The sequence below is a fragment of the Lathamus discolor genome, chromosome 21 (genome assembly GCF_037157495.1).
Source record: "Lathamus discolor isolate bLatDis1 chromosome 21, bLatDis1.hap1, whole genome shotgun sequence".
NCBI lineage: Eukaryota > Metazoa > Chordata > Aves > Psittaciformes > Psittacidae > Lathamus > Lathamus discolor.
Window position 1 is genome coordinate 1,555,833 of NC_088904.1, and position 22,271 is coordinate 1,578,103.

Genomic DNA, 22,271 nt, shown 5'->3' on the forward strand with positions numbered 1-22,271 from the left:
ATCAGGAAAGCAAGCAGGGAAGTACGGCGCATGGTACATGGAAAGAAAGCTAGGGAGCCAGACTGACCCAGTAGGTGCGAATGGGTTTATCCTCAGAGCAGAAGCTAGATGATCCTCGTGTTAGCACATCTGGGATCATCAAGTACACCTCAAACTGGAAAACCTCAGAATAAATCCAGGAATTCAGACTCCCAGCCTGGTTTGGGATGAAGGGACCTTAAAGCTCATCCATCTCTAACCCCCTGCCCCGGGCAGGGACCCCTTCCACTGGAGCAGCTTGCTCCAAGCCCCTGTGTCCAACCTGGCCTTGAGCACTGCCAGGGATGGGGCAGCCACAGCTTCTCTGGGCACGCTGTGCCAGCGCCTCAGCACCCTCACAGGGAAGAGCTTCTGCCTAAGAGCTCATCTCAGTCTCCCCTCGGGCAGGCTAAAGCCATTCCCATTGGTGTGTATGCAGCCGATACGAAAGGCTTGTCCTGGCTTGTGCTGTAGACAGCAGAGTGCCCACCCCGCCTGGCTTGGGCATCATCTCCCATAGGACAGCATTGACTCCTACTTCACTTTTATCTCCTGCAGAGAGCTGAGGGCAGTGATTTCCACACCATGTATGCAAAGCCGTGGGTATCAGTGGGTTAACGGGAGGGAGTTATGAGCTGGTATGAAAGTAAGCCTGGGGATCAGTCCATGTGCTCAGCCTGTAGGCATACACACAATCCCCCTATCTGAAGGTGCCTGCAATCAGCTCTTTATCAGTGCCATCTGATAATCCGATATACAGCTTTGGGGTGAAGCTTTGCTTTCTGATTGAATTCAAGGATTGGGGTTTTTTAACGTGAGTTTAGCTGAAAAGGCAGCAGAAAGAAGAGACTACAAATCCCAGAGTGCTGCGGCCTCTCTGGCTGAGCAGGGAGGTCAGATCCTGCCCCGTCTGCCTGCTCCGGGCACGAAGCTGCAGCAAGGACAGCCCAGGAGCCCCTGGAGCCGCCTCCTTCCTCATTGTTTTCAGCCGCGTCTTTGGATTTGAAGTGCGGGGCGTTTTTTGAATTTTGGCGCCTGGCTGCAGACTGGAAACCAACTGCTCCTGGAGCGGCTCCAGCCCCAGCCCTGGAGCGGCTCCAGCCCCCAGCCCCAGCCCCTGGCCGGCGCTGCCTGTGCGCGATCTGCGTCGTTTCAAACCTCGCTGCCTTCCCCCGAGCAAAGCACAGCAAAGCACGGCAGTAAAAACCCGTGCGTGAGCACGAAGCCCTGCCCTTGGAATGAACTTGTTCCCTCCCAACAAGCAGATTCCAACCTCGGGGAAGACCAGTTTGAAAGTTCAGTAATGTTAAGCCATTAAAAACTATCATAGGAATGCTGCAAGCCTTGGCATAAGTATTTTGGAGTTAGCTCATTTCATCTCTTGTGATTTGATGTGATACTCTGTGCATCTGTCATAGTTTGGAAAACCTTTTAAACCTTTCGCCTCATTTTGATTGTGAATGTAATCCAGATGGAAGTCCCTTTTGTTCAGGAAGCTCACCCCAAACTCCCCCGTTATTTTGTCTGACAGATTTTTTAGATAATGGTTAAGTTTGAGTGTTTCAAGGGTGGTTTGGGGCATTTTCAGTTGAGGTTTTTTTTTTTTTTTTGCCTCAATAATATCAATACCTGATGTATTCTGTATGTTTTAAGGAGGTCCCTTTCTTTAGCAGTAACCAGAACACTTGCACACTTTCATCCTTGGCAGCCATCTCCCTTGTTAACCTGTTTGTTCACTTTTCCTGTCTCTGGTAAAAAGAAGAGAACAGTTTGGGAAGCAATGGGGTAGGGAGAGGAAAGCATCAAGGGGAGGAGCAGAAGTGCAAAAGCTGAGAGCCCAGTGGACAACTGTGTTTTACAGGGAGCACAATGCCTGCTTTAGTCCTGGAATTAGCATCTGTTCGAATGCTCGTCCTCTGGGATCACTCTGATGATATAGGTTAGTGTTGAACAAGAGTCCATGTGGTCATTTGTCTCTCAGTATTTAGCAATTAGGTTTTCATTAAGGACCTTGAGAGTTCAGTGCTACCCAAAACAATTTTGTAATAAACTCCCTCTCTGCTTTCCGAAGCCCAGGCCAAGGGGAATGGCTTTAACCTTCCAGAAGGGAGATTGAGATGAGCTCTTAGGCAGAAGCTCTTCCCTGTGAGGGGGCTGAGGTGCTGGCACAGGGTGCCCAGAGCAGCTGTGGCTGCCCCATCCCTGGCAGTGCTCAGGGCCAGGTTGGACACAGGAGCTTGGAGCAAGCTGCTCTAGTGGAAGGGGTCCCTGCCCATGGCAGGGGTTGAAACTGGATGAGCTTTAAGGTCTCTTCCAACCCAAACCAGTCTGGGATTCTGTGACCCAGTTATTTAGTATTTAACAGAGGGACAATCTAGGGATGTGTCAGTCTTACCTGACTGGAGTGGCAATCCCTGGGGCTACGTTCCCTGGGCTTTTCAGACTGGGAACCTGTCTAGAGCATACCAAGGCTCCTGCCTCACCCACTTCACCATGTTTAGTCTTTGTAGAAAGCAGAGAACATGAGAATGCTTGTGCATGCACAGGTTCCACCCTGATATAACGTCAGGAACTTTGAGCTCTGTAATGGAGCTCTAGCTCAAAGGTACTTGCAACGTATCAGCATGTTTTTGGGATATCAGAGAACACAGACAGTGGGAGTGCTTCTCCCATCAGATAAATGAATAAACTACTTACAGTATGTAATAAAGACAAAGGAGAAGCTCACATACCCTTTGATGCAGAGCATCTCCTCAGTGGTTGACCAGTTTCCTGTATACAGTTGGGTGTAACGAGTTTTTGGATGCTGGCTGGGATTTCATAATGACTCTGATGTGTTCACAAATCTGGGGTTCAGGATTTCCACTGGTATTTCTCATCTCAACTGCTGTAGTTTCTCAGCAGCTGCTGTCATGTCCTTCCCTTTCTCATCCTACACTTTATGATTTGTATGTCTTTACTAGCAGGATTATTTCTGTCTTTTCTCACTGAACAACGTGTCAATGTTTAATCAATTGTCTCGTTTTCATTCATTTCAGGAGCAGAGGAATACAGTGCACAGTTGTGGGTTAAAGCAGACAGACAGCAGACTGTATGTAGACAAAGGATGTTTTCCAAGACAAAACACCATGCTGTAAGGCGTAGAGATCATATTTATCTCTAATTCCAGGCATATAATGTTTGGCAAGAGCCTTGAACGATAATATTGTTCTGCTACAGCATTTCCGTCCTTACTGATGCAGAATTAAACCTGTATCACACTGGGGGAAGCATTAATCAAGTCTGGGGAGGAGAATTCAGGTCTGGGCTTGGGATGTTTGCTCCTTTGTGGCAGGAAGGCAAGCGACGTTCATGGTCAGGAGGGCCATGGTCACAGGCTCGTGTACTGGAACCAGACCTTGGTCTCATGTGCCCAGAAAGAAATGAGAATCTCATTGAAAACCCCTCCAATGTTACTCCCTCTTCCCCCCCCAATTTAGGGAGAAGTCGGGGGGCTTGGTGGTGTGTGTCAGTGCTCAGGGCACCTCAACTTTCCACAATTCCACTTTGAATCTTTTCCACGTAGTGATTTTCTTATAATACCACATGCTAATAAGAGCCAGGGCTGTAACACAGGAGCAGTGGGGAGGTTTTCAACAGTACAACACCTTCACATCAGGCAAAGGGAGCACTGTAGTGTGTGATACACCACAGCCTTTAGTCCAGCATTAGCTACTGAGTTCTTCCCCTCACTGGGTCCCCATAGCTAAGGAATTCTTTCACAGTAATAGGAAAGCAGATTTCCTGGCAGTAAAATACTGTGAAAACATCACTGAAAACAGATGAGGTGTCCAGGTAAGAACAGGATCACCATTACTTCTAGTCAGGCTGCCGGCAGCCCTGGAGTCTATGGAGATGGAGCCAGGGGCATTTGTGTGCATAACCAGCTGCTATTTACTTAGGTACAGGGCAAAATCAATCTAAGATCATAGGATCATAGAATCACAGAATGGTTTGGGTTGGAAGGGACCTTAAAGCTCCTTCCCTTCCAACCCCCTGCCACGGGCAGGGACCCCTTCCACTAGAGCAGCTTGCTCCAAGCCCCATCCAACCTGGCCTTGAACACTGCCAGGGATGGGGCAGCCACAGTGTCTCTGGGAAGGGATTATTCATACCACTTTTAATGAATGTTCACCAAATAATCTCTAATGTTACGAGTTCTGACTTTCACATACAGAGCTGAATCTCATTCTGGTTATACTTTCGGTGATTCAAAGATAAAAGACTCCTGTGCAGCCTTCCAGGGTAGCTCCATGGGGTTCATGTTCCTTCCTACCACATGCAGTCCCCTAATCTTTTAGTCATTTGGCAGTTTGGAGTGGAGGAGGGTGGGGACTGGCTCTGAACCACAGCTCCTCTGAGCTTTATCAGCCAGCAGCAATCCCAGCTCTGCTCTGCTCATCTCTTCCATCACTGCTGCTGCAGTGGGAGGGCAGCATGGATGATCTTCTCCCGCACTGGTATTAGATAGAACCTGGCCCTGGTCTCCAGCCAATGCAAACAAACTCGTGTGGCTTTTTCAAAACAAGCATTTGGCGCCTAATTTTCAAACCCACAGACCAACTGCGGTTGGCTCCGAGCCCATCACCATAGAGCTGTTGACATATTTTGCTCCAGCAGCTGCAGTAACCTGCTCTGTACCTCCTGTCTGGCTCAGCCTCTGTCACGGTCTCCCTGCAGATGGGTTAAGATTCTTATTTCATTCTCCCAGTGCATTCAGAGCTCAGTTCGCAGCAAAGGTGAAAGCAGAAACCTTTGGTCCCCCTTTGAAAAATCATTAGCCCGTCACATTATATCATGAGGAATGCATCTGGAAGTGTTGAGATTCCTGAACAGACAGCCTCCATCAAAGGCAGAGTTTACAAAGTAAATGTATAGAAGAGGGGAGAAGACAGTGTATGGAGATAAAGAGGTATGTGCATGGAATCCATCTCTCCTGTGCATATTGCATCAGGAACAAAGGAGACGGGATGGAAGGAACACTTTCTGCCATTGCAAAGGGTGCTCCACCCAGGATCTCAAAGTATTTAACAAAGGATCATTTGTCAATCTTTATAACGATCTTGCAACAAAATTCAGATGACCATGAAGGTCACTCAGCGAATGTCTGTATATTCCGGGCTTGTTCAGCCTGGAGAAGAGAAGGCTTCTTAAGGGGAGACCTTAGAGCAGCTGCAGTGCCTAAAGGGGCTGAGGTGCTCAGTCTGCAGCATGGACAAGAGATGTGAGCAGCAGTCACAGCCAGTAGGGAGGACAGTGGCTGTGAGCCACTGTGACCTGTGCAAAAAACCAGCATGAATGATGCAAAGGTTGAGGAAGATGGGGGAACAGCAAAGGGGATGTTTTTATCAAAGTGTGTTCTTCTGGAAGAAGACACAGCAACAGGCCAAGGATTGCAAGGTAATGGGAGTATTCGCCTTCCAAGGAGGTGTCAGTCCTCCCTTGAGCACATGCCAACAGGAGAGTCCTGCAGAAAGAAAATGTTGGTTTTCTTTTACATAAGAAGACATTTTTTACAGGAACAAACAGGAAAATGGATCATGAATTGGTGTGGTCAAAGTGCTGCCTGTTCTTGACACCAAAGGAGAAATGTTCAGGGTGGGGAGGACGAAGCTATATGAATGAAAAGTAAACAGAATTCAAGAGATTCGTGTAAAGACAGAGCAAAGGCAAAGGGCTGAGCAGCCACAGTGCTCCAAGGTAACTGATTCACTCTAAAGTGCAGATTCTTCACACAGGATTTTCTCTTTGTGGAAGTCCTCCTTACTGGTCGTGCAGCCAAAGATGTCTTGAGGTTGGCTGAGCACCTCTGGGTACCTCCAGCCCAGTTGCTCCACTGGAAGGACTCCCAGATCCTTGCCAGATGTGAGGTGGAGGTGTTCTCCCCTCTGGCCTCAAGCCAGTCCTGCAGATCCAACCACTGGGAAACTGGGTGGGTGTCCACTGAACCAGAATCACTGGTGACGTATCCTCACAATACAAAATTAAGGCATTCCTTTGCATGGCAACAGAAGTGGATCAGCCCAGGCTGTAGAACACAAGTATTGTAAGCCCCAGTGCAGGCCCAGACGGGTTAAATCCTTCCCTTCAGCAGATGGGCGCAGCCAGGACTGGCAGCTGCAGATGGTTCCTATGCTCAGGCAGAGCAGGCGGTGGGACTGGTCAGGTGGAAGAAGACCATAGTTCAGCAGCAGCTCTGAGGAACAGACAGGGGCTGTTTCCCAGTGTTTCCTGGAGCAGATGGACTTGGGGACAGATGCCAGTCGGTGGCAGTGTGGGTGACAGCTCCAGCACCATGCCTGTGTCATGAAAGAAGCCTTTACACAGAGCAGAACGTCAGAAATACATGTACCCTCCCCTGGGCACTGGTGTTGCATGTAGTCATAGGGGAACTGCTGCATGTTCCTCTGCCTTTCCTCTCTCAGGAGTGCAGTTTCCATGTTCTCTGTGTGTGTGTCTGCCTGTGCACATGTGCTGCATCAGAGGGGGAGCACGTCTTGAGTGGAGCAGCTGGTGCCTGTATGGGCTGATGTAGGAGAAGGACTTTGCCTACTGTTTTGTCTCCTGGTTTTGGTGGTAGAGGCTGTTGGTTTCTCATTTTCCTGTGGAAGGTCTTGCAAGTTACCAAATACTTATGAGGGATGTTGTCTGCACCCCACTTTATGTATCGAGACCAGGGTTATCTTCAAAATCAGGCTCAAACTACTTCAGCTGGAACCAAAGACCAATGTGAAAATTGCCTCATGATATGCAAAGTGTTTTGTTTAAAAATAGGCTTAAACCTAACTACTAAACAACCCTCAAAGTGGTTTGAGTCACTGATTCCCTCAAAGCAGGCCTTTAGAGCTGTGTGAGCAGCATGGGAACTGCCAGGTGAAGGCAGCCAGAGGTTGGCCTGGCTGGGCTGAGACAGATGCAGCATGTTCCACTGTGATGGAACTTGCTTGGCAAATGCTATGTGGGAGAGAGAAAGTGTCCACAGGGAGTGGAGTCATTCCAGTGGAGGGGCGTTGTTTTCATTAACAGAGGTAGCAGTGGGGACTCTGCAGCACCTTCACATCATGGAATCCCAGACTGGTTTGGGTCGAAGGGACCTTAAAGCTCATGCAGTTCCAAACCCCTGCCATAGGCAGAGACACCTTCCACTAGAGCAGGTTGCTCCAAGTCCTATCCAACCTGGCCTTGAACACTGCCAGGAATGGGGCAGCCACAGCTTCTCTGGGCACCCTGTGCCAGCGCCTCAGCACCCTCACAGGGAAGAGCTTCTGCCTAAGAGCTCATCTCAGTCTCCCCTCGGGCAGGTTAAAGCCATTCCCCCTGTCCTGTCCCTACAGGCCCTTGTCCAAAGCCCCTCTCCAGGTCTCTTGTAGCCCCTTTAGGCACTGGATCTGCTCTAAGGTCTCCCCATCAGGAGCCTTCTCTTCTCCAGGCTGCCCCAGCCCAGCTCTCTCAGCCTGTCTCCAGAGCAGAGCTGCTCCAGCCCTTGCAGCATCTCCATGACCTCCCCTGGTTCTGCTGTTAACTTCCCTCCCAAGAAGCTTAAGCATGGGGTGGGCACCTTGGTTTGGGTCTGATCACTCCCTGGATGGCCCTGTTACACACCACGGAGTCCTCCACCTCCAGCATCCCACCAACAGTGGTTGGATGAACCCCTTCCCTCCCTCTCTCCTGCCCCCTCAAATGAACACAGTGGAGCACTGGTGGCAACTATTACCAAGTGCCCAAGTAGTGCCAGCACAGCACCATGTGCCTGTGAGAGGGCCTTGCTCATAGTCTCAAATGTGTGTGTATGACAGCTACAGCCCCTTCTTAACTGGCAGAGAGAGATGTTATCATTTCTGCTGTCCCCACATCCTCTTTTCAGAGCTCTGTTCTATCTTAGTGCATGGGGGTATTTCCATCCCTGATTGTGAGGGCCCTGGGCAGGGATTTTTGCTGATTGCTGTAGTGAGTCATTATTTCCTGGCAGAGTGTGAGACTTCACCACTTGGGGACACTCCCTGTGTGAGCCTGGGAAATAGAGCTATCAAAGCACCGAGCATCCCTTGGTGCAGAATCCAAGCCTTGCAGAGGTGAGTGAGGCTTTCAGGTGGTTGAAGTCCAGAAGCCTCCAGTGGGACAGCCAGGATGCCTTGGGGAAGGCACTTCCAAAAGAAACCATTACATTGAGATCCATAAGGTGTCAGCTCGAAGGGGAGGCCTCTGGCAACCTATGGGAATGGTGCTCAAGTGCTTTCGCGCTGGTTGCTATGCGCAGTTTTGTTATTAATGTAAGTCAGTAGCTTCTGAATGTAAAGTAGCCTGAATATCACCATGGAGCTGACTGTCTCCTGCTTACCTTCCCGGGCCCTGGTTATATCAGCCTGCTTGGGTCTGCTGGCCATGCTGCTTGCTAGAAAACATCTGGCAGAAGGACATGGATGGATCTTGGCAAGTGCAAACACCTGCATCTTGCAAGGCCTTGCCCAAGGAGGGGTAAGATAAGAAGGTGGCTACAGCTTCCTAGATGCTCTCTGCACTTCTGGGGAGGTGGTTAAGTTCATGCTTGGAATTACTGGGTCAAAGGCCTCCACCATTGTGCCAGCTACGGGATTGCATCCTGTGAGAGCCTCTTCAACCTGATGTTGCTGGTGGGTATTGGCTCCAAAATGATCCTCTGGGAATGCTGGCTCCTCTAGCAGGAAGGGAGCTCTACCTTTCCATGGATGCAAGTGGTGGATCTCAGAAAGTGTGTGTGGCTTTTCAGCCATGACAGCTTGCAGTGGGCTGGCTGAAAGAGGGGTGCAGTGAAATGCGCAGGTGGAAATGAGTTTGGATCTGATTTGGCTGCGTGCCTTAAAGATCCTTACCTCTGCAGCGAGCAGCAGGAATTTTGGGTTCAGAAGATGATGGGGTCTAATATGTCATTAACTCAGCTGTGTGCTCTGTGCCTGTGCAAGGTAGACCATGGATTGTGCCGATTCTGTACTTGGAAAAGAGGAGGGACACTAAGATAAACCCCATCTGCCTTGTGGCAGAGAATGGCTCTTTATAAACCAGCAGCAGATGGGAGAAGGGCAAGGTGGTCACATGCTGAACTTACCCTTCTTCCTGTGGTCCTCAGCCAAGTGCAGCTGAACTCTTGGCTTTTCCAGTTCTGTCCCTGCATGTCCGTGCAATGCTTGTGTGTGGCTCTCGGGTAGCTCAATGCTGCTCCCTTCTTCCATGCTCTTAACTTTTGCATTTAAATTTCATCCAGAACTTGCACGCCCCAGGCATGGGAATGCTCCTCCAGTGCTCATGGATGGCTGGACCTTTGGCTGCCCCATATGATGGTTCTCATTAGTAAACCTGGGTTGATACTAGAGGTGCAGAGAGCTAATTTGGCATTCCTCATTTCTTACTTTGTTGATTGACTTTCAGAAACGTCAGCAGGAAGCAGCCTGGGGGTTCCTTGCATGTGAACAGGACAGGCCCCCTCACCCTGCACATGTCTGTGCATGATCTGCCCTCCAGTGGAGGAAAGCCCTTAGAGCCGGACTTGTTTCTCTGCGGGATGAATATTCCTCACTGCTTGACTTTGTGCCTTGAGCTGGGTGACAGCATCCAACAAGGCTTTGTGTGCTCGTCAGGACAACGGGCCTGGCATGGCAGGAACAGGTCCTGCTGCGCTCTGGAGAGACCCCCCCTGCAGTCCTCACCCAGCTCTGGGGCAGCAGCACAAGGACTTGGAGCTGCTGGAGTGAGTCCAGAGGTCACAGAGATGCAGCCCAAGATACGAGTGGCCTGATACACAATACAATCTCATCCCAGTAAGTTTGTGGCTGTTCCCTCTTGTTCCTGGTGATTCGGAGAAAACACCAGGAACAAACTCGCCAACAAAGTTTTCAAGCTGACAAGCAGGTATTCTTTATTGCGGCGCTGGGAGACACGGGGGATAGCTCCTTCTAACGTGTGTCCCCGTGTTGCTACACAAGCCATCCTTATATAGTCCCTGGGCATACATATATTACGTCATTTTCCAGAAAGTTCCCCGCATGCCTACGCAATTGTGGTGGTGGTCTCTGAGGGTCGTTTACTTCTTCCAACAATCTGCATCACTTCTGGCAGCCTTTGGAGCACGCGCAGTAGATGCTCATACCAGTTTAATTGGTTCGTTAGCACCAGAGACATAATAATCCTCCTGTCCTCCTACTTATCAGTTGCTTTAACTGTAGCCCATCCTGGACACCTGCCATTCCCAGATACTCCTTATCCCTGTGTCCCGTTCTTCTAGACTGTTTTTCTTAAAACTATGTCAACTATAATGATTTCTCTTGTACAAGAATGCTCAGTGTGTTCTCTAGCCGCACTCGATTTTTTTTTCTATGTATCCTACACCTCAGTTATTTTCCATTGCTGTTACAAAGCCATCAAACTTAACATTACTTAAAACTAATTCTAAAGGTTTATAGATTCCATTCTGTGATTTTGTGCCCCCCCTTGTCTCACTTGGGAGCAGAGACCAGCGCCCTCCTGCTCCATCCTCCCGTCAGGCAGTTGCAGGGAGCGAGGCCAGGCTGGACACAGGGGCTTGGAGCAAGCTGCTGCAGTGGAAGGGGTCCCTGCCCGTGGCAGGGGTTGGGGCTGGAGGAGCTTTAAGGTCCCTTCACCTCCCCAGTCCCTGCGGGGCACGGGCACACCCGCTCTGCGGGCGGAGCCGCCTCAGACCCTCGGTGCCTCCCCTTCTTCCCCTCAGCCGTGCGCGGGAAGCGGGGAACCCGCAGTGCGCCTGCGCGGCTCCGTCCCGGCATGCCTCGCGCGCGGCCCGCGGGGCGGGCTCTCCTCACACAAAGGCGCAGCGCTGGGAAAATGGCGGCTACAGCGGCGGTCGGGGCGGCCACGGAGAACGCCGGCGGCAAAGTAGAGGCACCCGCGGCTGCCGCGGCGACAGCGGCGGCTCCGCAACCACCTAACGGGGCCGGGGGTGCTGTGGGGCCGCCCCCTAAGAGGTAGGGGGGCCGCTGTGAGGCCGCGCTGTCGCCTGGGCCTGCGGCGCCGCATGCGGCCTGCCCGCACCGCCGGCCCTGCCTGGCCGGGCCCGGGGAGGGAAACCGGGGCCTCCGCCGCCGCCTCAGGGGCTTCCCTCGGCGGGGCGCGCACGGGGACCGGAGCCCCTGCTGGGGCTGGAGCCCCTCTTCGCTTCCAGGCGCGCCCTGGCAGCCCGGGCGAGGCCGCCCCGCTGGGAAGGCGCTTCCGGGGCTCCCGGAGCCTGAAGGGGGAGCGGGGAAGGAGCCGGTGCCAAGGCTCGGCGCTTTGTGCAGCTCCAGGCCCCGGTGTGGGGCCGCCAGGGACGTCCCGGAGGTCTCTGCCTGTCCCGTTTGGGAGATGTTTGTGCTGGGCCTCAGTGGACAGCTTCAACCCTCTCCTGGAGGCGCAGGGTTGTCCTTAGTTCATTACTTTTTATTTCACCTGTAATAAGGTGTAATAGTCAAGCTCTTCTCGACCTGGCCTCATCCTGCTGCAGGGTTTGGAGCAAAGCGTGCTCTGTGCCCTGGTTATGAGTGGAGCGGGTTGGGAATTGAAACACAAATGCCTCGCGAGTGAGAGCATGAAGGGGATGCCAAACACTAAGTAAAGGTTATTTGTCTGATGTCGATAAATGGTACAGAAGCTTAAAAAGGAACCTGCAGGGGTTACAGCTGAGGGTTTGTAAACGTGGAGATGAGAAAGCTGGAACTGCTTGTTGCCATCCTGTGTTCATGTAACCCAATTCTGGAAAATTTCATAGTTAGCAAAGCTATTCGTTAGCTGATACTAAATCTGTTGAATGAAGAGTGTATTTTCTCCACTTAATTTTTGGCCCCAGGCCTTGAGTGCTGTGGAGATAAGAATCAGGATTTTGAACCTGATGTCCTGTGAGTAACATTTGAGACTCGAGGTCAGGTTTGTTCCTGAGGTGTGTTACATACCTCTGTGCCTTTGGGCTGCTGGTTGCTGCAGGCTGCTACACCCAGGCATGTTGCGTGCCTATAGCCTGGCCAGAGCTGACAGATCTGAGTGAGACCAGCTCGGGAGTCTGTAGGTAACCAAGTAACTGGGTATGGAGAGGAGATGGTGGTTTCTTGAGTTGAGAAATGGCCCTCTGCCTTCACTGCTGGAGCTTGTGGGTGCTGTTTTACAAGAGCAGGAAGGTAACCAGCTTCCCAGGTGCTGCTTTTTGGAGTAAAATGTTCATAACTCCCTTTTCCAGCACAAAATAGTTAAACTGTGCTTACGGCAACTGAAACAATACCAGCATACGCAACTCTTTCTGCTAGGCGGGCACAGGCATGTCCTGATCCCAGTGCCACAAGGGCTTGTGCTCTGGTGACATGTAATACATTAGCCATGGCTGGAGAAGGATCTTCCCATCATGTTCTCTTCTCCAGAATTGTCTTACACTTCAGGAATAGTCTCCTCATACAAGTAAAGATGTCTACTACTTTGTTCTGATCTCACCCGTAGCCCCCATTATTTTCGGAGTCTCTCCAGAGAGTTTTTCCTTTATCCAGGTGCAGTTCTATCTGTCACATTGAGCTCCATGTGCCAAAGCTGACACGTCTCCAGTGGTAACGCCAACGTTCACGTGAATGTATTTTCAGTGTCCTCGAGCAGGGAGGAGGCTGTACCTATATGGATTTTGATTCCTAGTGATTTCTGGGACATTTGTTGGGCGGAGGTGGCATGTTTAAGAAAATTTGGAGAGGAATGTGCATAACAGTTTGTTTCTTTAGAGGAGATAAGAGCTCCCCTTTCAGTTCCTCCTACACACATCACAAAGGGGATGAAGCATTTTAGTTCTGTAACCCGGGGGAAAACCCCACAGTAAATAAAATATCTCCTGAAAAGAGCCACTTAAATACATTATTTTCTGTAGATCTTGTGTAAGCCTTGGTGTAAGTGGAGCCCTGTTACTCAGAGTGCTTTCTTCTTGGGACGGGCAAAACTGCTGTTTGTATTTCATCTCCCTTGCACTTCTTAAGGATAGGGATACTTGGGGTTACTCCCGTGGTGTATCTTGGAGGTGATGTGGGGCTTATTTCTTCCTGCTGTTTACAACTCCCTTGAAAAAAGCTGTAAACAGTTGTTTTTGCACTTGATAACCACATCTAAGCAATCTCTGTGGGTCTGTGCCTGTCCTTGTCCCTGTGTGTGAAACCCCTGGAGGAGTTGCCTGAAATCCTGCAGAAGAAGACAACTTTGCAGCTGCAGTAGTTTCCTTTTGACCTTGCTGGGGTTTGTTATGCTAAATAAGCAATGTGTTCTAGGTTAATGCTTGTTTTTAACAGCAGGTGTTGTGGTTTGTCTCAGTTCTTCCCAGGTATGTCAAAGCTTGAAGTGTTCTGAAGCTGACTTGAGAACCTTTAATGCAGGACTACAGAAAAGGCCTGCATTGTACCACATTACTTCAGAGCATGTTATCCAGCACTTCAGCCCAGGGGAATTGTAACTAGTTCCAGTTGGAGGAATAACCATAAAACCTGGGGTGTAGCTTTGCCTACAAGCACTAAATGTTGTGCTGTTTGTTCAGCCAGACAGAAGTTAAGGTCTTGGAAGGATTGTCCTATTTTTAATCTATTTTTAGGGTTTTAATTACTTCATTATTCAAGACTCTTTTTAAGAAGTTCAGTGAGGGAAGGTCTAATAAATGTCATTTTTTGGTGAAGCAAGTACTGTATGTAACTAGAAAGCACTTTTTATTTGAGTAGACATCTTTTTCCAGCTTATTACTTGCATACAGAGCCTGTTCTTGGCATAAAGTGATAAACAATCGCCATACTTGGAGCCAAATTCTGTTTGTGGTTCTGGCTGTATCTATAAAATACAATATTATTGTGTGTTTGCTTGTAACATATCCTTGTGGCTGAAAAGTGATAAAACAGGGAACCTGCTCAGATAGAGAGCTTCGTAGCTGTCTGTGTACCTGTTTGCTTAATTCCCCTGCAGGCTGTTGTATGTGTGCAGTGATTGAAATGGTTCTAAGGGCAGTGCTGATGCAGGAGTGTGCTTGCATCAGTATTTCTGACATGGTTTGCACTTTGTAGGTCTTAAGTTGAGCGAAAGCTCAGTGTATGTACAGACAAGTTTAGAAACTTGGCTAGCTCTTTTGACTCCTGTGTTCTCCTGAATTCTTTCTAAAGGTGTGTTTTTGCATCTCCTCAACCAGCATAAAGTGAACAAGGAGGTGAATTGGATTAGTAAAGGAAATTATGTCTGGCTGAGGCTAAAGTGTTTCATTCTCCTGGGTTTTAAATACTGTTATTCAGCATTTGTGTTCTGCTGAGCCCTGAGGGTCACTGGGTTGGTTGAGAAATAGTCTTAATTTCTAATGCTTTTTCGTTTTTGACCTGTTGGAGCTGGATTCTGAAGTAGCTAAAAACACTATTCAGTCTGTTGGGTGGAATGCATAGGGGCTTTGAATTTGTCATCCAAACCCTCTTATTAATTAGAGAGAAAAAGGTGGGTTTAGGTAAGAGTCATTGACCCGAGTGTTCAGTTAGATCCAGGATTATTTTATTACAATTCTTCCAGGGTCAGACTATAGGTCTGGTGGGTCAGTTTTTACCTGACTGAATTGTGTTTAATTACTTGACCTAGTTGGTGTTTCAGCAGTGGAGTGGCTGGGGAGAATATACGTAGGGTGGACTGTCTGGTCTGGAGTGTCACAAGGAGATGGACTGAGGCTTGGTCGGCTTTAAAGATTCAGCTTATGAAATAGCAACCTTGAGTTACGTTGGATAAATGTGGGAGGAACCAGTGGGTCTTCAAGGCATAAGTTGTCTGCTATTAGGAAATCTTTGTTGCAATCCACTGTGTAGCTCTGGTGCTGTGAGCACCATCTTTGGTTGAGAGGTGTCCAGTTGTGCCAGGATGAATGGATGGAATTTTGCAAGTTTTGCTGTAGTGTAAGAATGTTACAAGTTCTGTTCCCAGAGGTGGTATGACCCATGTCCAATGCCAGAGTAGTTAATGTATGTGATTATCTTTCTTTGCTTGCAGTGAAGGTGAACGACCAAGCCAAAATGAAAAAAGGAAAGAGAAAAGTGTCAAAAGAGGAGGAAATCGCTTTGAGCCATATGCTAATCCTGCTAAGAGATACCGAGCTTTTATTACAAATATTCCCTTTGATGTGAAGTGGCAGTCTCTGAAAGACCTGGTCAAAGAGAAAGGTAATGTACAACTCAGGTGGCCAAGTGATGTCTGTCATCTTACTTGTGGCTGACTTTGTTTGTGAACTTACCACTTGACGTGCTGGGTGGACTTAGTGCCATGAGCTTCGTAAAAGGTCTTCTCGAAGCCTTTTTGGGTGTTGCACAGCATCTGCTCCCTGGCAGCCTTCCAGATGGATGCTTCTTCTAGTCATGTTGGCATAGAGCTGGTAGTGCTTTATCGGAGATCTAACAGAGTATTTTTCTTAGCGGGGGAAATGAGATATTTATCAGGTTTTAGCCTTGATGTGCAACAAAATTCCTGAAGCCATTTACTGTCTTACGGGTAATAAAGGTAGTTCCTTACTGCTGCCCTGGTGTGTGTATATATAGCTGTGTCCCAGCTTTGTAGTGATTTGTGCTTAGATAAAGATCCATCCTGCCATCTGATTGCAGTAAAATCTATTTAAGGGTGACCTGCACAAAAGAAAAAGGAGGTTTGTGCTTTGTCATGTGCTGCAAGACAGGGCTTCGGAAATGGTGTTCATGGTGTTTCCCCCTTCCCCACTTGGATTTAACTGTCCCATGGGAATGGGAGTTGCCTGAGTTTGACATTATCATCAATATCTTTTGGAGATGATGAAGACATTGAGCTGCTACTCGGGTTGTAGCAAGCCTAAATGTAGTGCTACTTCTTTAAGCTGATGTCTAACTTCTTTAATTTTCAAATCACCTTGGAAATGCAGTGGAGTGGCAAGAAAATACGTAGCTTCTCCATCATGAAAATGATTCAAAACAAGAGTAACTAAGGCAACAATTCCTCTTGTGGGTCACTGCTAAAATACATAGCATCTGTCCTGAAGAGTGATTAGTGTTCACTTGTGTTTGCACTAGGGAAGGAATGAGAGTTAATGTGTTTAAAAGGTGTGGCCTAATGAAGGGGAAAACAAATTTCCAAAGAGTTTGAAAATCTTTGTCTTTGGAGGTAAAATGGAACTTGAGTCTCGTAAGGATAGTCCGGATGTGAGCCCTGGGAAGATTCCATAATTAGAGGCTGTGGAATGTCTATGCTTGAGACTGAGCAATGGTTTTCTTTAATATGAAGAATTACAGTATTAAAGACTGCTTTACAAGGCCCTAATTATGAATGGTCCCTTGCCTCAAACTATGCTTTCACTTTGCTGCCCAAGATCATTGGTTAATAGGAGTATCTGTATGTGTAGATGTCTAATTTTAAGTACTCTGTTGAATTCCGTTCCAAGTGTCTTGTGGTTTCTCTCCAGTTCACGTGGATGGAAAAGTCCGGTGTGAGATTGTTTCCTGCCTTGCTGTTCAGCTGCTCATTCCAGCAGATACTCCTAGGGGAACGTTGAAACCTCTTCATTCTGTCTTCAGGGCTTGTTACGCTAAAGCCTGGGAAGCATTGTTCGTGGTTTTTGGGACTGCTTGTTAAAATCCACCGGTTTAAATCTGCTGTGTAGTTGTGATTTCCTTCTAATCAGTCATTGACTTCTAACAAATTGGTGCTCTTGGGCTGTGCTTGAACTTGCTCAAGTTGTGACTTCTTGATACAAGGCATAGTAGTTCCAAGAACCAGGAATGTGGCTGTGGTAAAATCTAAACGTTAGAATCCTTGCTTTGTAAGTGTAAGAATTGCAGGCCAACCATTCCAAGTTTGGGGAGCATGTGGAACAGTACACAAAGGGGAAATCTAGGTGTTTCAGGACTGCTCCAGCACTTGGCAGTCGTGAAGGCTTCAGCTGTTAGCAGCACTGGCATAGCAGGTTGCTGAACTTGGAGGACTTCCCCTCCAGCTGGTTTGTGGCAGTAAGTATGGGTTAGGAGACGTGAGCTTTGAGGTCTGCTCACATTTCTGCAACCTGGTTGCTTCAGATGCGTACAGTCTTCCAAAGGTGCCATCTCGCAAGAGTAATGCCTTGGTTCAGGCATTTCAGTGTATCTGTTGGTGAAACTCAATTACAGGTATGCAGTACAACAGTTATTAATGATATTAAAAGATGTTCTTGTTTGAAACTCCCTCGTATTGGCTAATAAGCACAAAGTTCTACTAGAGTGACATGATCAGCATAGAGCTGGCAATTGGTGAATGGCTTCAGGAGAAGAATGGGGCAGCCTGGAAGCTGAGTCTAAACATAATTGAGTGGGAATGTGCCTTAATCTGTCCCCCCAATAGACAGCTGTGTCTTAAGGAGAGAGGTGGTAATGCTTCATGGCAGCTGGGTGAGTGAGGTGGTACCATGTGATACAAAAGAACTTGTATTTGAATTCAGAGATTTCTTGGTTCCTTTAGGAAATAGAGACCTGTGTATTTCAAACAATTCAGAGGATGCAGGACACCCCAGAGAGTCTTGGTGTTGGCATGGCTGTATCTGCCATTGTGTAGGGCAGAGCTGGAATACGGAGCAGACACTTCCATCCTCGTGTCAAAACCTGGGGAGGAACAGAAGCCACAGTTTTTCCAGCTTAAACTTCCTTTGAAGAGCAGCAGCTGCTGGACTTCGTGTGCTGCCTTCATTCTTGCTTCATCTCCAGGAATTTTTGGAACCTTTGTGGCTTCCTAAAATGTACCTCTTGCTATTGTATTCAATGCAGAGGTTGATACAGCTCCCAGATGTTACCACTGGAGAGCATTTCTGTTCTGGCAGTACCTGCAAACCCCTGCTCTGGAGAGTCCCTGGGTTTGGGTGCCCAGGATTCTAGTGCAGTGTGCTTGCAAGCTGAAGCTTTAGGTGGGTAAAGAGAAAGGGACAGTTAAGCAGTGTGGAAGTGCTGCTTCCATCTGACTTGTTCCCCTTACTTTCAGGATGTGTGCTGAGGAGTTGCTTTAATGTCATTGGCCTTAACTATCTTTTCAAGGAGATGCTGTTCTTCACCAGTGGCTGCAATGAGCCTTTTCATTCCCTCTCCCCTGCTTCAGCTCTGAAAGAGCCAAAATTATCCATGGTTTTTCCTGTGTTCTTGTGCGAGAGTTTTCCCTTCTCCTACTGTAAAAGAACAGCTTGTGAACTCTTCTGTCTCTACTTTGGGAGGAAGGTTTTCCTTCTCCCCACTTAACTACAACTTTATAAGTGTATAAAGTGTGTTTCTCTTCTTTCTCCCCAGCCCAAACCCCCGCATAAGTTTTTAGGGGTTGCCTATCATGAGCTTTAAACTATAGATGAAAGAGGAGCTGTGACCACCTCTGAATTGCCTCATGTTGAAAGTACTGGGTTCCTGATCATGGGGTCCTCTTGAATCAGTCACACTACTTGTAGTTCTTTACTTCGTAAGAGGATGAGACATCCATATAGTTTTGATAATGTCTTGAGAGTCTTCTTTCTCTACTTAGTATTCACTTCTGACCCTCTAGGCCAAAGACATAACTGATAGTATTTATCCTTTCTTCATGTTCTGTGCTTCTCCTTTTGCTGAGACTCTCCTCTGCACCTTTCACACCTTTCACTGCTGCTTGGTTTGTCACGGTTCAACTCGTCTTGCCCAACTTAGGAGTTTTTGAGGTTGACATCTGTGTCTGAGCTTGTATCCTAGGTACTTGCCCTGTCTTTAGGGCCAGGGAAAGCCATCTGAGCCATGCCTCAAATCGCCATATGGACAAACTTACCTGAACTTCAGCAGTCATTGGAGAGTATCTGAGTTCTGACAGACCAGCCTGGCTTGAACAGCTTCACTTTCTGTGCAGATAAGCTTTGGGAAATGGATATAAAGTTTTGGGGGGGAATACTTGCTGTAGTAAGTAACACTGGAGGTTCCTTTGGTTTGTGCTTTGAGTTCTTGCAGTGATTTCTACTTCAGCCCCTTGTTCAGGAAACTGAGCTTCTGAACTTTCTAAAGTGTGAGGTTAATAAAGAAACTCATCAGTCTGCTCTGAGTTAAGTTTTAAGGACACAATGGGGAACGTGTTCCTTAATGATACTTGCATTGACTTGCAGCTACCGGTTCAGGCAAGTTTCATCTCCAGTAAGAAACCTGAGTTCCTTAAGTAAGTCTCGTGTGCTTGGATGAAATTCCTTCACTTGTGGATCCAGGATCTGTTTCCTGATAAAAGCCAACTGCTCTCTGGCAGAAGGAAAACCTGCTTGAATCACTGGGTACTGCATCTACCCTCTGAAGTGATTTAGTACTAGGCTGTCTGCTCTGGGTACTTTTCCATGGCTTTGTCTGTGCACTGTTGTAGACAGCCCTTGCTGCTGTAACCTCATATCCAATATTTTGGGATCTAGGAAAAGCCAAATCAGATGTGACCCAGTACAAGCTCTTAAAGAAGTTTCCTTTGCCAGGTTCAAACAATAGTCTCGTGGAACAAGGGTCATGTTGAATTGTTTTATATGTTTTTTCAGGTGGTGGTGGTGGGAAGGCATTCTTCTTGCAGTAGTTCTGTACTCTGGACTTGGTGTCTTGGGTACTGAGCTGGTACATGACTTGTGTGTACCACTTTTGCTTCCTTAGTTTGGCTCTTCATGAAGTTCACATCTCCTTGGAAGGAGAGCAGCTACTTCAGGAAGTACGCATAGTTTTTACTATAGGTGTCTATAAGGCTTGAATGTGAAGCACTGAGCAAAAGTGGCACATAAGAGATCTTCCAAATGATGGACAAGTGCTGCTGTAACAGACTCCTGAAACCTTGTGGCTCAGAGGGCAGAGATCTGTATTTAATGTTATGTTCAAGCTTGGCAAAGTCCTTTGGAGGTGTTTGTATGGATCTGAAGTAGGAATTGTAGCTGAACTCTATTAGTGGTTAGGAGAGAAGAGCCCTCAATCTAGGGGCTTCTGGCCTCTGTGGGATGGAGTGGTTTGGTGTTGCATGTGATCAGGGAATTTCTTACTACATACATTGATGAATGACATTTGCATTCTATGAACACAGTTGAGTTGGTTTCTGGCTGCTGCTGTTGGAATGGATGGCTTCAGAATATCTTGGTAATCCTGAAGGCTTGGGCTTGGTGCCTGGCTGCCCTGTACCATCAAGGACTAGGCCAGGGGGGCTGGTTACAGTGCAGCCCCTTTCACTACAGAGACTGTGGAAACAATTCTGTGTACACTGTGGGATCCCATACTGATCAGATCCCACACTGATGAGATCATAGGATGGAATTAATTTTGTTAGGCTATATTTCAGGGAGTATTGTTTTGGCAGTGGAGCTATGGATAGTAATGGGATGCTTATATACCCTGTCCCTTTCAAAGGGACTTGTGACTCTCTACCAGTCTCAAATGCTATCCTCACAAACACATGAATGGATCAGAGCTTGTTTATTCTGTCTAGTTAACTCTAGGTATTGCTGCAAGGGCTGGAGCAGCTCTGCTCTGGAGACAGGCTGAGAGAGCTGGGGGACACCTTAGAGCAGCTCCCAGTTTCTAAAGGGCTACAGGAAACCTGGAGGGGGGCTTTGGACAAGGGCCTGTAGGGACAGGCCAAGGGGAATGGCTTTCATCTGCCAGAGGGGAGACTGAGATGAGCTCTTAAGCAGAAGCTCTTCCCTGTGAGGGTGCTGAGGCGCTGGCACAGGGTGCCCAGAGAAGCTGTGGCTGCCCCATCCCTGGCAGTGTTCAAGGCCAGGTTGGACACAGGGGCTTGGAGCAAGCTGCTCTAGTGGAAGGTGTCCCTGCCTGTGGCAGGGGACTAGAACTAGATGGGCTTTAAGGTCCACTCACCCAGACCAGTGTGTGATTCTGTGAACTATTCTCTGGCTGGAATGCTGCTATTGCCAATTATTTATGTATTGAAATAAAAAGCAAGGAGCTAAAGTGGTGATTCCACAAAGCATTCCTTTTCTTCCAGCTTTAACAGAGACTTTTTAGATGTTCATTTTACATCATGACACTGGGTGTCCTGCAGATGACTGGTCCTGTGGGAAGTCGGGTCACCTCTTTCTCCCTCTGTCCCTTGCTAAGAACTAGACTCTTGAATGTGAGATTCCAGTTCCTTACTCAAAGTTTGCTGTCAGTATTCACGCTGGGAAGTGGTTTTCCACAGACTGCTTCCCACCTTTCAGCTAATGCAACTTGGAGTCTTCCTGTCTTAAGCTGAAAAGCTAGGACTTTCTAAAACCACAAAGAAGAAGTAAAAACCTCTTTACTTCTTTGATCCTTCTGTATGCCAGTCACTTCACAGGCAGCAGCTGCTTTGGAGTTGTGTTCTGGAGGTACAGGACGTGGTTCTGTGGTCATAAAAAGGCAATCCTGATATTGGGAGGAGAGGTGCAGATGTTGTGTTTCGGTGTGTTTTACTGTAGATGGTTTTGTATTGAGAGCAAATACATTCAGCTGTTTCATACTACTTATTGAAGCTGGGAAATAGACTTGATTGTGGCTTAACTAAAGGCTGACAACCTGCTGAGATAAATAGTAGGTAGTCAGCTGTGTGTTGATTCAGTGTGACTCCCTTTGAAGTTGGTCTTTAAGTCCAGAGAAAAGCAAATAACTTCAGATCCTGGACTATGGAGACAGGGTTTCATACTAGAGAAGTGAAGGAGACTTGCTCTTGCAGACTTTCCTATGGATTTGGATTGCCTCGAGTAAGGATTGAGTATGAGAGATCAAGGCAAGAGGTACTGTGGCAGTAGCTGGCTTTTGAAATGGAGGAAAATCAAGAACATATTTAACTGGTTTAAGACTTCACTGCATACCTGTAATTGTCCAGTTTTGTGGTCTAGAGAACATGGAGTGTTTCTGGGCTTGCTTATAAGGCAGAGGCTCCATACACGGTTGTTGATTGTTCTAAATTCCCATTGTTTTCTTGGCTTTTCTCCCTTGGTATATGTGTCGTCTGGAATCTGATTTGTAGTTGGTGAGGTAACATACGTGGAGCTCTTAATGGACGCTGAAGGAAAGTCAAGGGTAAGTGTTTGAGAGCTTTCTTCTGTGGATTTTCTACATGCCAAATGTAACTGTATGGTGGCGTCAGGAAGGTAGAGAGTGTGTATGGTTAGTGGCTACACCGTAGGGTTGCTTAAAGCTGCTTTTGGGGTGGGTGGAGGTGGGATGGGGCCTTGTAACCAGCGTTAGGGTGGTTTTCCACTGTGTTCAGTTGGCGTTGGCTGTTTG

General features: G+C 47.9%; 1 protein-coding gene across 1 annotated transcript; it reads left to right on the forward strand.

Moving 5' to 3' along the window:
* Positions 1-10,790: 10,790 nt before the first annotated feature.
* On the forward strand, positions 10,791-22,165 carry LOC136024344 (heterogeneous nuclear ribonucleoprotein M-like). Its single transcript, XM_065699569.1, has 3 exons — positions 10,791-11,027; positions 15,058-15,227; positions 22,012-22,165. The coding sequence occupies exons 1-3, from the start codon at positions 10,828-10,830 to the stop codon at positions 22,074-22,076; spliced, it is 435 nt and encodes a 144-aa protein (XP_065555641.1). The 5' UTR covers positions 10,791-10,827; the 3' UTR covers positions 22,077-22,165.
* Positions 22,166-22,271: the final 106 nt, after the last annotated feature.

What these genes read in the sequence shown, in the direction of transcription:
- LOC136024344 (XM_065699569.1), top strand. Translation starts at nt 10,828, where the DNA reads ATGCCTCGCGCGCGGCCCGCGGGGCGGGCTCTCCTCACACAAAGGCGC. An exon ending in GTGGGGCCGCCCCCTAAGAG is followed by an intron (nt 11,028 to 15,057) that starts GTAGGGGGGCCG and finishes CTTTGCTTGCAG; the next exon opens with TGAAGGTGAACGACCAAGCC. An exon ending in AGACCTGGTCAAAGAGAAAG is followed by an intron (nt 15,228 to 22,011) that starts GTAATGTACAAC and finishes TCTGATTTGTAG; the next exon opens with TTGGTGAGGTAACATACGTG.